Source organism: Durio zibethinus, chromosome 4 (genome assembly GCF_047325235.1).
Source record: "Durio zibethinus cultivar Kanyao isolate XHJ-2024 chromosome 4, ASM4732523v1, whole genome shotgun sequence".
NCBI classification, from domain to species: Eukaryota; Viridiplantae; Streptophyta; class Magnoliopsida; order Malvales; family Malvaceae; genus Durio; species Durio zibethinus.
Genome location: NC_143165.1, coordinates 2,079,754 through 2,095,448, shown reverse-complemented (window position 1 = coordinate 2,095,448; position 15,695 = coordinate 2,079,754). Strand labels below are relative to the sequence as shown.

Sequence of the window (15,695 nt, the reverse complement as noted above, 5' to 3'; positions counted from 1 at the left end):
TATGAAATAAGATTTTAATTAGTAAAGATTAATATTCGTTTTTTTTTTGATAAAAATATTTTAAATTTATTAAGATCATTTTAAATGTATAATTTATAATTATTTATCTTAAACTATTAAATATAATATATTTTATTCTGATTTAAAAAATTAAACAATCTATTTATTTATTCTGAATTTTTTTATCAAAACAAATTTTCAATTAAACTATATAATATTCAACAAATAGCTAGTACAATTTTGTTCGCTCTCATCCTTTGTGGAAAAAGCTATGTAATATAGTTTGAGATTAATAAATTATTACTTTTTCATAATCAAATTTCATCTTATTCTCAGCATTGAAATGAACTCATCAAAGAGAAAATGTAGAAAAAATCTTAAATTTTCTTCTCAACAAGTATGAATGTTTTCGTTGAAGAGTTTATATGTAAAATTATATTATTAAACCAATGAATTATTAGTTTAATGATATAAGAATCGACTTAAAAATTGAAGGTCTCATGTTGAAGACTACCGCTAACTTTGATCAGACCTCATTTAACAGTAATGGCTGTTAAATACTGATAATAAAAAAAAAAAACTGATATATCAAAATCAAACAGAAGAACTGCTCCATGATTTTACTATGTCAAATAGTAGTATAATAAAAATGTAATGCCTAATCTTCAGCAACAAGAATATCAGAAAACGACATTGTTAATCAATTAAGCAGATGATGGGCAGAGGCAAAGGTCCCTCCCATGACATAAAGTGGACATACTTTAGCAATAGAGCAGCCAAATTACAATAAATAATTGTCTCAAAAGTGACAGCACCCTTCCCCTACAATGTTGTACTGGTTAACAAATGATCATCATTATAAGTTGTCCAGCTCCATTGATAGGATAGCTGTTTGGAGGGGAATATATTTTCCTTTGAACAAGTTAGGTGGTTTTTTTTTTTTTTTTATTTAATGATCAGATTCCAATATAATAAAATTTATTCACATTTATTAAATATATTTAATAAAGTGGACTAATTTCGAAACATTTTTAGTATTTTAATATTTTTTTCTCCTTCGCTAATCCTTCACTCAACAATATCACATTCATGGTCTTAATATCTACAAATTTATCCCTTTTCCCAAAATTATCTCTTCCCTTATTTCTAAGTTACCATTTCATTTGTAAAAAAATAATTTACAAGCTTTTAAATCTCTTTCTAGATTTAAAAAAAAACACTAATGGACCTTGAACCAGCATGGCTTAATTGATCATGTCCTCACCTTAATCCCCCCCCCCCCCCCCACCCCCCCCAAAAAAAAAAGCATTTAAATCTCCTTTTAGAGCTTAAAAACACCAGTAATGGACCTTAAGCATTAGCTCAATTGATCGTGTCCTCACCTTAGGAGTTGGGATTACCAGGTCTCTGAAAGTCAAATTGCAACACCTTTAATCATTTCTCTCTACTCAAAACTATGATTAATGGGCCTAATTTTTCTTCTTTCCCTTTTTCTTTCAAGTATCAGATCCAAACTACAATCCACAAACCAAATGATATGGAAGATACACAAATATTATATCTTCCTTATCTGGCAAACATGACCAGATCAGAACTAATCAAGGGAAGAGCATCAAGCACCCCAAGCTTGCGAAGAAGACCAGCATAATCGGTAATCCGGCCATACCATCTGCATAGTTTTAACATGAACGAATATTGCATGACACGAGTTCATCCTAGAATATCAATAAAAACAGGAAGCAAGCATAGAAAGTTAGTCTAGCCAAAGATGTCATCACCTACTCATGCAGTTGGCTATTGTTGTTGGGTGGGATCAGTTGAAACATCGAAACCAGGAGGAATGAAAACAACATCATCCCATGTTGACGTAGAACTATCCTGCAAATTTTGATTATCGTTATAGATTTACAGATCAAACAACAAATGTTTCTTCTCCCTAAAGCTCCATTTTCTATACTAGAAGCAAGCTGTTGAATGGAAATTATTAAAGCAGCAACTTACTTTCATCCCCTTGATTATTTCCTCAAAAACAGCAACCTGTAAATGTTTTAATATAAATTTGTTAAGTGTATGGAATGTTAAATCTTCAAAAAATAAGCATACTATACTAACTATATTTATTTTTCTTTTTTGGTGCAAAAGAGGCCACAGCCTGGGAAAAGGGGAAGGTGTTATAGAAGCCAAGATTTGAACCTCAAACCTGTTAAATGCCATCTCTTATAAGTGGTTGCATGAATCAACTGAGCTAAACTCCAGATTCAACTAAATATATTATTTGTGTGTGTGAACAAATTCAATTTTATTAAGCGAACGGGAAAAAGTACAGTTCTAAGCATTCTTTTCAAGAAAATAGCAACATACCTGAATATCTCCTGGTCTAAAAGCAGGATTCAGTTGATTCTGTTGGTGGGAAGCTCTCAGAAGTGATTTCTCTAAATCCTCCTAAAAAATAATTTCAAAACATAAGAAGGAAGTAATAAGATGAAGACCATCCATGAATACTGCATATATAAGAAGGCTATCTACTTACCAACCTTTCTAAAGAAAAATGGTCGATAGCTCTTATTTTGACTTCTTAATACCAAGCTCTTTGACTGAAAGCCAAATATTTCAACAATTCCAAATGTTAAAATTAACAAGTCAAAGTGGTGCTTGCGCACAAATGTAAAAAATAAAACTGCAGGACAGCCATGTTCTCCCAAGCAATGATGTTTAAAGCAAATGCAGCTAAACAGTAACATACCAGGTTCCACGGCCCAGCGATGCAAAGGGTTCAAATTCTAAGAAAGAGCGAAGAAAGAGCAGGACACAGAAGAAAATTGTAGAGCAAGATATATAGCCAGCACAAATGCTTAATGAATTTTATAAATCACATATTCCATTCCAATGGCATTACTAGTTATTGCAGAGTAAATTTCTAAAATATAAGGAGACAATGAATGTCAACTCTCAACCTAGAGAACATGGCAAAAGGTGACCAAAGCAATTTAAGCCATCACACTTTCGGACAACATATCAACTTAGCAGCCTGGATGAGATTCCCTCATGTTAGGACACCCTGCAAATGAGACCTCCTTGGAAGGAATGGAAAACGAGGGGGAGTGTGGGGGGCAGAGGGTTCTAAGGCCAGGGAATAAAGAAACAGCTCATTCTTGAATGTTATTGCATATTATAACTCAACTGTTCCATTTACATCAATAAAAGTACATCTTATAGCAAAAAACCCTATTAAGATTAAGTCCTAGTCGTTAAATAAGTCTAACTTCGTTCTCAAAAAAATAAAAAATAAAAAAGGTTTAACCTCAACCACAAAAATTAACTTAAAAGAAAATAGAAATCCCTTGAAATAAAACTTTCCAAACAGTTGCATGAACAATACATGCTACAACACTTGTTACAACATAGCTATTATCCTCTTTTATATAAAAAGAAAAATGATTTTTACTCCTGCATCTTTGGATGTCATTCTAGAACTTTTACTTCAGTTTAGGATCAGAGACAATCCATTAAGATTGATTTTTCCCACTTTATCCTCAAATCACAGTGATCAGCAACTAGTAATGATTATGTATTTTGAAATGTACCCATAAAATAAAAGACATAAACAAAAATACACATGCAAGTAGAAACAATGCAGAATTAAGAGCATGCCAGATCTCACTAATAAAACATAACATGCACATGAATTCATGTACACTGAGATTGCTTCAGAATTTGTTTTCTTACTAGACAATGTATCATAACTACTTTTAGCTTCCACATAATTTAGTAAGCTATTTGATTATTCCTTATTGCACACACACACACATGCTGCACATGATTAGAAAGGACCTGGAAAACTGGAACACCGGCGAAGCCATCATCAGAGAAACCAGCCCTTTCCCTTTCCTATTCAAAGGAAAAAAAAACAATAATTTTCTTGCGGACGCACTTTATATGTAATTTACAAACAATAATTAAATAGGTAAACATAAACGATAAAAAATCTCTACAAGTACATGCACGGAACGTGCATTGCTGCCTGTATGTGCACAAACATGCAAGAAAAAAAAAAAAGAGGAAGAAAACTATATTGAATGAAGAACAATAAAAATAATCAGCCTTCGATGCAGAGAGAAGAAAAAGTGACCTCATAAATGTTATGACCATAGCTGGTACTGTTCAAAATCTAAAAAAAAAAAGGCATTATTTTGATTTCTTTCAACATACATTTGAACCAAAATATGGGTCCTCCAAAATTTCAAGTTCACTCTATATTTCTTAGTTGATAATTTGATATAAATACTCTCAATCCGTAGAAACTTAATAGGTTTTCTAAGAATCACATAGGTAAAGAATTTTACTTTTAAGCAATGCACCAGCCTTTTTCTAGCACACTTCTTAATTTAAAAAAAAAAAAAAAAGAAACTACTGATGCAGTCAACATCTGACACTTTGGCTACTTATAAGGGCTTCATTCAGTTTGAAATCGAAAGCTAAAGAGGTAAGTAATTTTTCATAAAAAAAATTAATTAAAGACCAATTAAGATTTAACAGAGATATCACAGCCAACGATTACAAAGGTTCACAGGAGAACAAGTATCTTGAAAGCGAACTTTGCACTCAAACACCGAAGCAAATCAGGCTCCACATATGATGTTTCTCCACCCAGGACAATAGAACATGTAGACTAGTTTCATACTAAAAGAATTCATAAGATAATCCCTTTTCGTTATACCAGCCAAACCTCTGGGCTAGTGGGCAAAGGTTTACGATCATCAGTGGCTCAAGTCCTCATGTCAGGCATTTGCCTTTGTGAAGGTTTTTTAAAACATATCACATCTATTACATGAAAGAAAGAAGAGGGAATATAGGATTCATCTATTTAAGCTTGAAAATGATGCCAAGCTTTAAAAGTTAAAACAAGACATATAGTCTCCACCATGTAGTCCCATCGATCTTGAAACTTATAAGAACCCAAAATAGAGAGCATTAAACTCATTTTATCCACATACCACGAAAAGAGAATCACTGAAAAATCTGCTCATTCTATAAGTAACTACTCACTCTAAGTGCATTCTTGATCTGAGTTGAATCTGGTATCAGTCTAAACGTCACACTATCAACCTTAAGCTGGAAAACCTGCAAAACCCATGTCCAAGTTTGATTCCTACAATGTTTATCTCACTCATATAATGCAAACAAACAATTCATTACACAATAAACTAACTAATTCAAATTAAAAAAACACAGAAAGTTAACAGTCTAATAACGGGCTTTTTTTTTCTTACTTTTTGCTTCCTCAAAATGTTGCTAAAAAGAAATAGTAAAAAGTAAAAAATAATCATCTCTCTCTAAAAATGAAAAACAGCTGAGATTCAACAAACTTTCAAATTCTTCCATAAAAAAGTAAAATTATGCATGTTATTCACGAAATTTTAACTTTTAATTACTCAAAGATGTTACTTTTGCTTTTGTATATAAAGGCACTTTTCTTTTTGCTTCTGGAAGGAAGGAAAAAGCAAGTATCAAACACAACAATGAAACAGACATTTTTGTACATTTTGTACAAAAATTCAAACTAACAAAAGCATTTGAAAAAGAAAAGAAACAGGGAAAAAAAGAAAGAAAGAAATGACCTTGCAGAGAGCAACAGCAACTACTTTAGAACCTCCTTTTCTCATGCGAGGATACATACTCTTCATCTGTTCCAAAAGAGCCTCAGCGTCCTCCTTCTTGAAACACAACAATCCAAGCGATTTTTTAGTCGAAACACCCGACACCAACATGAATTCCTCCTCCGAATTACTCAAAGCATAAACTGGAACCCCAGCCAATCTCTCTTCTATTGCCTCAGCCGACAAGGCGGCCCCTGATTTTTTACTGAAATCAATCTGGGTCTTGCTAGAATCAGCAACTCGAGCAAAAACTGGGCCTTTTGGAGAAAAAGAAGGCGGATTAAAGTGAGAAAAAGTGGAGTTAAAAGCGTCCTTCAACTGATGGTGAGTTTGTTGGAAGAGAGAAAAGCAGTGGGTTTGGAGATTAGAGAAGGCTTGCTGGAGGTTTAGGAGAGAAGGGGGTTGTTTGGACAGAGAGAAAACTTTAGGGTTTTTCGAGTTGCTAGTAGAGTTCATTTTCTCGGGAAAATTTTACGCAAGGACTGGAGTAAAAGAGTGAGGTTTTGGGGTTTGTTAGCACTTGAACTAGTTAAGTCCTGTTTGCGCCTGAGCTTCTATAAACAGTGGGTAGAGTTATTTTAAATGTGCTGTAAATTAGGATTTGACAAACTGGATATGGAAATGCTGCAAAACGTTAAAAAAATTATTTTAGTTTTTATTTTTTTTTATTTTTAATAAGTAAATAAATAGTTATCTTTATTAAATTAAATCACACATTTTTAGGTTAAAAATAATAAAAAAATAAAATGAATTTAATTGAAAAAATTGAAAAAATAAAAAATATATGAAATAATATAATTCTCATAATTTTGTGAATTATTGTAGAGTAAATTGAGAATATAAAAATTTTCATTAAAAATTTGTTATTAAAATTAATATTTTTTGAAGAAATTTTGATTTTCAACTAAATTAAAATCTACTTCTTGCATAAATTAAAATTTGTAAAATTTTGAGAACTATACATTTGAATTTTACTTTTACATTTAAATAAGTTATTCCATAAATTGCTCCAAACACTTTCTATTCACTCAAAGGAAATTGCACTTTTTTTAAGAAAAAAAAAAAGAAAATCTTATAAATATATAAAAATTAAAACTTCTGATAAAAGAGAAAAAATTCAATGAGGATAATTTATTTTTTTTGACATGTAGGTTGTTTTAAACAATTATCACGTGTTTTACATTTAATTATTTTGATTTGATTTTATATACATTTTATTAATTTAAAAGACATTTATTTGACTAAATTAAATTATTTACTTTCTTATAAACATCCAATATTCTTACCTTTTATAAATGTATTACAATTGAATTATTTTAAATAATTTTCAATCAAATTCAATTCTTAATTTTAAATATATACTATAAATAAGAAATATGTTTTGAAAGCATTGACTATTTAATAACCATAATATTAATAATTAATTAAGGAATAATTTATATATTTATTAACCTAAATGAATATAAGGCATATAATGCTAAAAATTCAAACCTAAAATAAAAAGCTTAATTAGCTGGAAACATTTTTTTCATATTTTTTTCTATATAAGTATTAATTACAATTGGTATAAATTGTTATCTTATAAGAATTTTTTAAAATATTGTGTAGACTTTTCAAAATAAAATATATATTATATAAATAATAAATAATCTATTATAATTTTTTTCATAAATTACTCTCAATTTATAAAAGTCTTTCAAATTCTTATTATAAATATAGAATCTTGTATGCTAAGGTCATGTTTGGCACACAAATTATGATAAGATATAATAATATGATATTATGAATAAGGTTAGATTAAATAATGTTATTATATCTTATGTTTAATGTGTACAAAGTTTAAGATAGGATAATTTATTTATTAGTCAAAATTATCTTTTTTCAAAGTTTATACAATTTAAATTATTAATATAATTTTTAAGAGTATAATATGAAATTTAAGTTTAATACCATAAACTAAAAATAATATTTTTCACTTTGGGAGGATTGAATTATTTTATGCCAAAAGGATGATAATCTTTTTTATAATTTTATCTCTTTTAATTAGATACAAACTAAATATAATACAGAATGATTATTATACTATCATATCCATTATCCTATATATTAAACATGACCTAAGGGTGCTAGGAGGTTAGTCTTCAAAAGCCTCCAAATGTATTGATTTTATTATGATCAAGAAAATTTTGATCACTAAGTTACATATCTTTTTACGTTGATAAACTTTTTTCTTTGTAATGCTTGTCGATTGATTTTATTTATCTTTTATTCATTTTTTTATGCATGTTCATATTCTATTTATCGATTCATTTTCAATATTAGCTGTTTTTTTTTTAATTTTTGAATGGAATAATTTTATAAGTTTTATCTCTTTTTAGTTCTTAGTCATTAAGAAATTTGTCAGATTTTTTTTCATGATTAATAATAGATATGAACAAGATAAGATTTTTTAGTTAAATTTGGAGTTAGAATTTAGCACAAGTTTTTGCTCTCTTATTTACCTTTTATTTTACAATTTTTATCCATATTTAATATGTAATATATGGTTTCAATCCCATTCGCCAAAGAATATAAATTCACTTTTCTACTTTGACCTTAGTGAATACAATGCAAGAATGGATACTACCTATCCAAGGGTTTGCTGTTGTTATTATGAGTTCTAGATGTCTTGCACCAAAGCAAGGGGCAGCAGCAATCAAAAGTTTCTACAAAAAATTAATTTTAAATGGAATAAATTTTTATTGTTTGGAATTAAATATTATTTAATTTTATATAAATATCACTATTAAAATAATATATGATACAAAGCATTCTTATTTATATTATATAGGTACATATATTTTTATTTATATTATATAGGTATATATTTAATTTACAATATTTTTATTTTTCCATTATTTTATATTGAGAGTTTTTATTTTTCATATAAAATTTATTAGTTATGTTATATATAATTGAGTTATATATATATATATATATATATATATTATATAAAATTGCATATCCATGTATCGCAAGGCTTAAAACTAGTAAATATATAAAAGTTAAAAGCCTTTGGTAAAAAAGAAAAATTTTCAATGTGGATGACCTATATTATTAACATGTGGATGATTTAGAAATCGTCATGTGTCTTATATTTTATTTTATTTATTTTTAAAAATTAAATTAATTATATTTATTTTTTGTTACTATTTATCCTAAATTACTTTCAATTAAATTTATATTAAAAGTAATAAAACTTTAATTGCCATCATCATAAAATAATTTTATATATTTTTTTAATTATAATATTCAACTCTTAAATTACAGCTTATATAATCTTATATAAATATATAAAAGCCAAAACTTTTGGCAAAAAAAGAAAATATTCAATGTGGATGGATTATAATATTGACATATGAATAACTTTTATCTATCGTCATGTGTCCTGTATTAAATATATTTATTCATATTTATTTATCTTCAAATTGATATGAATTGATTTAATTTCATAAAAATTTTAAAATATTTCAATGCATTAATTATATTTAGTTTCTTTTAAATGTTCAATTGACTTACCTTTTATTTTCAATAAAATATCCTAAATCTTACATAAATATATAAAAGCTAAAGTCTTTGGTTAACAAAAAAAAAGTCTAATGTGTAATGTTTATTCTTTTGACATATGGATAGTCTTAGACAATCTTCATGTGTCTTGTATTTAATACATATACATTCTTTATTTAACAAATAATTTTGTGAAAAAATTAATTACAATTATTCACTTATTAATAACTAATATTCTTGCTTTCAATAAATACATTACTATTAAATACATTAAATCATTGTTAATTAAATTAAATTAAATTAAATAGACAAGAACAAATTTTATTTTATACTATATAAGTTTTCAATTGGTTACAAATTAAGACAATTTAAAGTATACAATACATATTAATATGTATATGGTAATATGTAATTTTTTAAAAAAGAAATCTGACAATGAAGGCTAGCATTTATTTCCTTTTCTCTCTATGGAAACAATTAAATTAATCAAAATTTAAAATTTTGATTTTTCACCCAAAATCATAGGGATTTTCCTTTGCCATAAATAGTTTATGTTGCTTATAAATACCCCTATGAAAGTGAATGTAAACATTGATTTTTAACTTTACCGACTAATCTTTTATTTTTTATTTTTGTGAAATAATCAATAGGTGTTAAAACACTTTTCCTTCATGTTCTCTTTTAACACAATTTAATCTTTGTGCTACCTTAATTTATCGGTTTGTAATATATTAAATAGTATATTTCCTTGGTTTTATATATTTTATGTTTTATTGATTCTTTTTATTATTAGTTTTTACATTATTTTGATTTATCATGTTATTAAATTATTTATATTATTTTGGATATTATACAATTTTTTTTCAGGTCTATTGGCATATCTTACTTTTTTATTAACTTATTTTAGTACTTAGTAAGTTTGTTTTATTATTAATATCTTTATATTAGTACTATTGTAAATGATTTTATTTTTAAACTTTATTATCTTCTTTTCTTAACATTTTTTATGAATAAATGTTTATAAATAATATCTATTATTTTTCATATATAAGAAAATTATATTTTTGAAGAGAATGATACTTTAAAAAAGTGTGCATTTCTTTTAAAGTGGGTAGTTTTTTTTTTTTTTCAAATTGAAAATATACACATGCATATTTAATTTTATATTTAATATTTAATTTTTTGTAATTTTTTTTATTTAAGTTAAAGAGCATTATTATAAATGACATGCTATTTCAATGTAAAATACTTTTATATAACATCGTTTAATTCAATAAGGCTACATTTTAATTCATAAATTTCTTTATTAAAAAATTTGCACAAATCTATGTCTAATCTTTCTTTTTTTTTTTTTCTTCATATTAGTCGTTTTTAAGTATACGTTGTTTATGTATAAATATTTTCTACCTATTTTTATGCAATCAAAAAGAAAAAGAGAAATGGAAGATTTTATATATATCTTTTTTGTTAATTATTGTATTTATCACTATATTTAAAAACATTATGTGATAAAGTCTTTTTATTATCTAAATTGGCATTATTAAGAAGTAATCGAAAAAGATATCAAAAACCAAAATCAAATATTCATGATATAAATTATTTTTAACATTTTTTTCATAATATACAAATCTACATTTGTAACAAAAGAATTTGCTATTAATGATGTTAATTAAAGTTTTATTATCTTTTATATGAATTTTAACTGAGAGTAATTTAAGATAAATACTAAAAAATATTTTTTTATTCAAATTAGTTAAAACAAATAAAGGTTGACCATTAACAAAATTAAAATTAATTACATCAAAAATATTAAAATTAGTAGTAATTACTCATTTAATATTTTGTCAACCACTCCCATACTAAAGGCAAACAATGAAAATTTTAATATTTCCTTGTATAGGATAGTCTTTACAATTGCAAGAGGGTTTTTGGTATGTTTTATGTTTGACCACAATCGTATCAAATGGTTCTTTGGTTGGTGGGTTGAAAAGGTCAAAAACTGGCAAAGAAAAAATGTTTAATTTAGCTAAGTTTGCACGTCCAAACCCATATCAAAACTCCCTACTTTTAATAGATTGCCAACAACACTTCATTTTCTTTCTTATTATACGATTAAACTTAAATCTAATAATTGAATACTATTTTATGTATAATTAATAATAATAATAATAATAATAATAATAATAATCTATATTTATATTATTATATTAAAAATATCACCATTTTCTTTTTGACACCTGTTTTGGTTTTCTTTTTGGGACTTGGTGGACTATGAATATTTGGGTTTATATGTTTTCATTTACAAACTTTTACATATTTATTCTTTGTACAATTTCAATTCCATTTTCACTATTAGTTACAAGAAAAATATTAAACCAACAGTGAAGGCACGATCAACCTACTAGTTGCACAAAAAAATATATTTGTTCATTGCAAAACTCAAACTTTTAGAATTGCATCTTTTCTTTGGTGGCTCCATCGAATTTTTAGTTTCACCTGACCCCAAATATTTCCACAATGCAAACTCTTTGAATCAAGCTTTAGTTTTGGAAAATTGTTATGTAAGAATAGGGTTGAAAAAAAATAATATGGATCTTGCACTACATGGAACATATTGATTGAGTCAACTTACCCTTTGTAGAAAAACGTGGTTCCATGGAAGTTCATAACTATACGGAAAAAGCAAAATAGTTTGTATTAATTGGGTACGTTTGACAATTTTCTAGTGAAATTTATTGAGATTGACTTAAATCTTATAAGAGATTTAGATAAACATTTATTTGAGATGGAATTAACTAGATATTGTTTAATGGATAAAAAAATTTACAAAAGAAAAATTTTAAGAGAAAATAAAATTTTCGTAAGTAAGTTAGTATTCTTATAAATATGTAAAGTCTTTATAAAGTTAGATATAAAAAAAATATGTAAGGTATTAGAAAAAAAAAGTTAAAAGAAAGGATGAGAGAATCTGTAGATATTGATTTTGAGTGTTTGATTTGATATTTATTTATAATTTTTTATAGCTAATAATTTTTTTTTATTCGTGATATGGGTCAGTTGAGCTGAATCATGTTAAATTATTATTTTTTTTGTGTGGTTGATTGATGATTTGTTTATACTTCCACTGGTTTGATTGTTTTAATTGGATCAGGGACTTTTTGACCAACATAATTAAGTTCAAAATTTAGGGTGGTTAACTTGAGAATAGTTAAACTTTTTTTTTTCTTTATAAACCATGTTAAGCAATATTGAATATTATTTGGTGCATTCTAAAAAATTTTAGGTTATTATATTAGGTTCTTTGCCTGATTTAAACCATACAAAATAAGTTTGCATGAAATAAAACTACTTATACAAGATGCTCTGATCTTAATCATCTCTAATATCTTAGTTTGATAGTAGGGATTGAAGTTGCTTTTGAAGTCAAATCAGTTAATTCTTTTGAACTCTCACCATTTTTAAATAAATTTTAATTTGATAATAGGAATTCCTTCATAATCATATACCTTGAAGTTTCTGCGACTTCGGAGTTTCAAGTTTTGCTTTGACCTAGTAATTTATATATTTGTGTTGTATAAAATATTGATTATTTTATCAAGTTTTATATAAAAATTATTTGTTATAATTTGTGTCAACACAAAAACATATAATGCATTTTTTGATTTTGTCAACCTCATATATGATTTTTATTAAAATTATAAACTGTCACATTCGTATTTGTTTTTTTGCATTGTTTTTATATCGTATCGTCATTTTATATTTTGAATTACAAAGTCTTTTCCTAGTGGTTCAAGATAAAAAGATTTTTTGTTCACTCACTAAAATTGTGGCACGGACTATAATGGCATTCTGCTATCGATGTTGTATAAAAACATGTTTGTTCATTGCAAAGCTCAAACTTTATAGAATTGTATCTCTTCTTTAGTGTCTCTAATTAATCTGTAATTTTAAATGACACCAATGTAAACTAAATTATAAATTGTATAAGCACCTTAACGCGTAGTTAATAGAGGTAGGTTTTCAATGAATTCAACATACTTTCAACCTAATGAAGTAAAATTTCAAACATGTAAAATATATAGAATATTTTGGTAAAATTTTTGGTCAATATATTTAAAATAAGTTGTTAATAAAATAAAAATATAATGTAGATATTTGGCAAGTAACAAGAATTTAGATGTTGATGACATTAAAAAGTATTCAAACTTTAGCATTACAATTAAAACCTATAGTATGTACAATTTTAAATATTTTTTCCATAGATCTTAATTGGTAAATATTATCTTAATATAAGGATTAAATTTGATAAATTGTAGTATAAATTTTAAATTTTTAAAAAGAGTTTAAGCACCAATCTTTGCCTTTGACTACTAAAAGGTTGTTCAAAGTTATTAAGATAAGTTTGGCCAGTAAAAGAATATTCAAAAAATTAAGATAATCTATGTGTGTGGTTTTTCATCTTAATTATATTGTTTTATTTTGTTTATATGCTCGACGATCCTATGATTTACGGATGATAATTTTAATTTATAATAAAAATTTTAATATATTAATTTACAAATTTTAATTTACAAAAGTTTCATCAAATTTAAAATTATTGTAAATTAAAATATTCAAAAAATTATTGTAAGATAAAATTATTATCGTGCATCGCACGAATTTAAATCTAGTTATTATGTTATTAATCAAGAAATGTCAAGGATTTAATATATATGGGAAACAAAATAAGACAATACAACTGAGATTAAGACTCACACATATGGACTATATTAATTAATTCAAATATTTTTTTACTAGTTATGTCTATCTTATTGATTTCAAATGCATTTTTAGTAGTTATAGTTGTAGTTGGTCCCCAAACTCTTTGTATTTAAAGTATTTGGTCTTTGTATTACAATTTATCAAATTTTTTCTTTATATTAAAAGAATATTTTTGTCAATCAAGAGTTTTACTAGCTTGGAAAAAAATATTAAGAGTTTTATTATGAGCTTTAACTAAAGTACTAACGTTTGAATTTTTTTTAGTGTAAAATGGAATTGCATTAATCAAGAATCTGTTTAAAATCCGTCTAAATAATTGGCAAAAGAAATTCAAGACAATCTTCTACCCAATAAATATTTTGCTCTCGGCTTACACCATACTTAGCTAGTGTGTAAGTTGTTTGGTTCCCCCATTTCTAGTGTGGATAACTTGACATATCTGAAAAAGATCCATATGTGCTTGAGCCTCTTCTACTATAACCTCAATCAAGGACAAGTCTTGCTTTACGCTTCTTAACTATTGTACCACCCTTAAGGCATTACCTTCCAACAGAACTTTTGTGAACCCAAAATCCTTGGCAATTTAATGCTTTCAATGCTATCTTTCCCTCAATCATCCAAGGTTCTATTGCTTCTGTTATTTTTGCAGTAAGTGCTCCAAGTATCATCCCCTTAACATCACTAATAACAACCCTCAAACCTCTTTTTCTGGTTTCCTTATTGTAGGCTCCAACAAAGTTTACTTTGACCAATGTCCTTGGTGACGGTCTCTATCCCACTGGTCCCTCTGTATTCCACCTTTCTGTTTCTCTTGCACTTGCATGAACTCCTCCTTATAGGCTCCTACAAAGTTGGCTATTTGGGTAGCATTTCCTTTTTTTCCCTATAAACGTCATCATTCCTTCCTGACCATAGAACCTACGCTCCTATTAGAAATATCTCAAATTTTCCTTACTTGAGTTTGTCGGTTGTTTCGTCAACCCATTCTGTTATAGACATCGATGAAGTAACTACCTCGTCCCAGTTGAATCCTAACTTATTCCACACTTCTTTTGACCCATTACAATCTCGTATGACATGTAAGATCGACTCCTTCTCTGTGCCACATCTTGGATAGTCCCCAGCTATAATGATTTTCCTTCATACTAGGTTTTGTTTAGTTAGCATTCATCCTCCAAGCGAAGGCCTTAATCTTATTGAGCACATTGGCATTCCATATCCTCTATGTATATTTCCTTTGTTCTCCCTTGTTTCACTAGTCTCCCCACTAGTTCCTTGTTTACACAGTGCATGATATCCACTTTTAACCATATAGGTTCCCTTAGTAGTGTGCTTCCGTATTATTGTATCTGGGCTTCTACTATTACTAAATAGAGTTGCGTGTAGAGTAGCAATTCCTTTGGGTTGAATAGTCTTTGTGTAGGTCCACCTCCCATTCTTTTGTCTCATAGTTTAGAAAGGCATTAACATAACTATCGTCCCCCAAATCACCCTTTCTTGGTAGTGGTTTGCACATCCATTGATGTTGACCCATGCATCCTTCAAAGTTGTATTGTTTCATTATCCCAATTCTTCATCGAATCCCTCGTCTCAATACTTTTAGAACACCTCATATACTATGCCAAGTTGAGGATGGGTTGTTTCCTAGGTCCACCTCTAAAAGATTGCTATTAAGTATTTTCCTATAACACACTCTTGGCTAGAAATGAAAAAGTCTTCAACAATCTCCAC

General features: G+C 27.2%; 1 protein-coding gene across 5 annotated transcripts; it reads right to left on the bottom strand.

Moving 5' to 3' along the window:
• Positions 1–1,344: 1,344 nt before the first annotated feature.
• Positions 1,345–6,210, bottom strand: TIC22-III (Tic22-like family protein). Of its 5 annotated transcripts, none has more exons than XR_016341351.1 (8): positions 5,619–6,210; positions 5,047–5,121; positions 3,832–3,888; positions 2,531–2,594; positions 2,362–2,442; positions 2,002–2,037; positions 1,779–1,878; positions 1,345–1,669 (listed from the first exon to the last, which is right to left on the bottom strand). XR_016341351.1 is itself a non-coding variant. In XM_022879458.2 (8 exons), the coding sequence occupies exons 1-7, from the start codon at positions 6,111–6,113 to the stop codon at positions 1,795–1,797; spliced, it is 888 nt and encodes a 295-aa protein (XP_022735193.1). In that variant the 5' UTR covers positions 6,114–6,207; the 3' UTR covers positions 1,345–1,669; positions 1,779–1,794. The 5 variants fall into 5 exon arrangements, 3 of the variants coding, with proteins under 3 accessions (XP_022735193.1, XP_022735194.1, XP_089615145.1); XR_002690111.2 differs by having other exon boundaries at positions 1,783–1,878; XM_022879458.2 differs by having other exon boundaries at positions 2,535–2,594; positions 5,619–6,207.
• Positions 6,211–15,695: the final 9,485 nt, after the last annotated feature.

What these genes read in the sequence shown, in the direction of transcription:
- TIC22-III (XM_022879458.2), bottom strand. Translation starts at nt 6,113, where the DNA reads ATGAACTCTACTAGCAACTCGAAAAACCCTAAAGTTTTCTCTCTGTCC. An exon ending in CCGGTGTTCCAGTTTTCCAG is followed by an intron (nt 2,595 to 3,831) that starts GTCCTTTCTAAT and finishes TTTGGCTTTCAG; the next exon opens with TCAAAGAGCTTGGTATTAAG. An exon ending in TTAGACCAGGAGATATTCAG is followed by an intron (nt 2,038 to 2,361) that starts GTATGTTGCTAT and finishes AAACATTTACAG; the next exon opens with GTTGCTGTTTTTGAGGAAAT.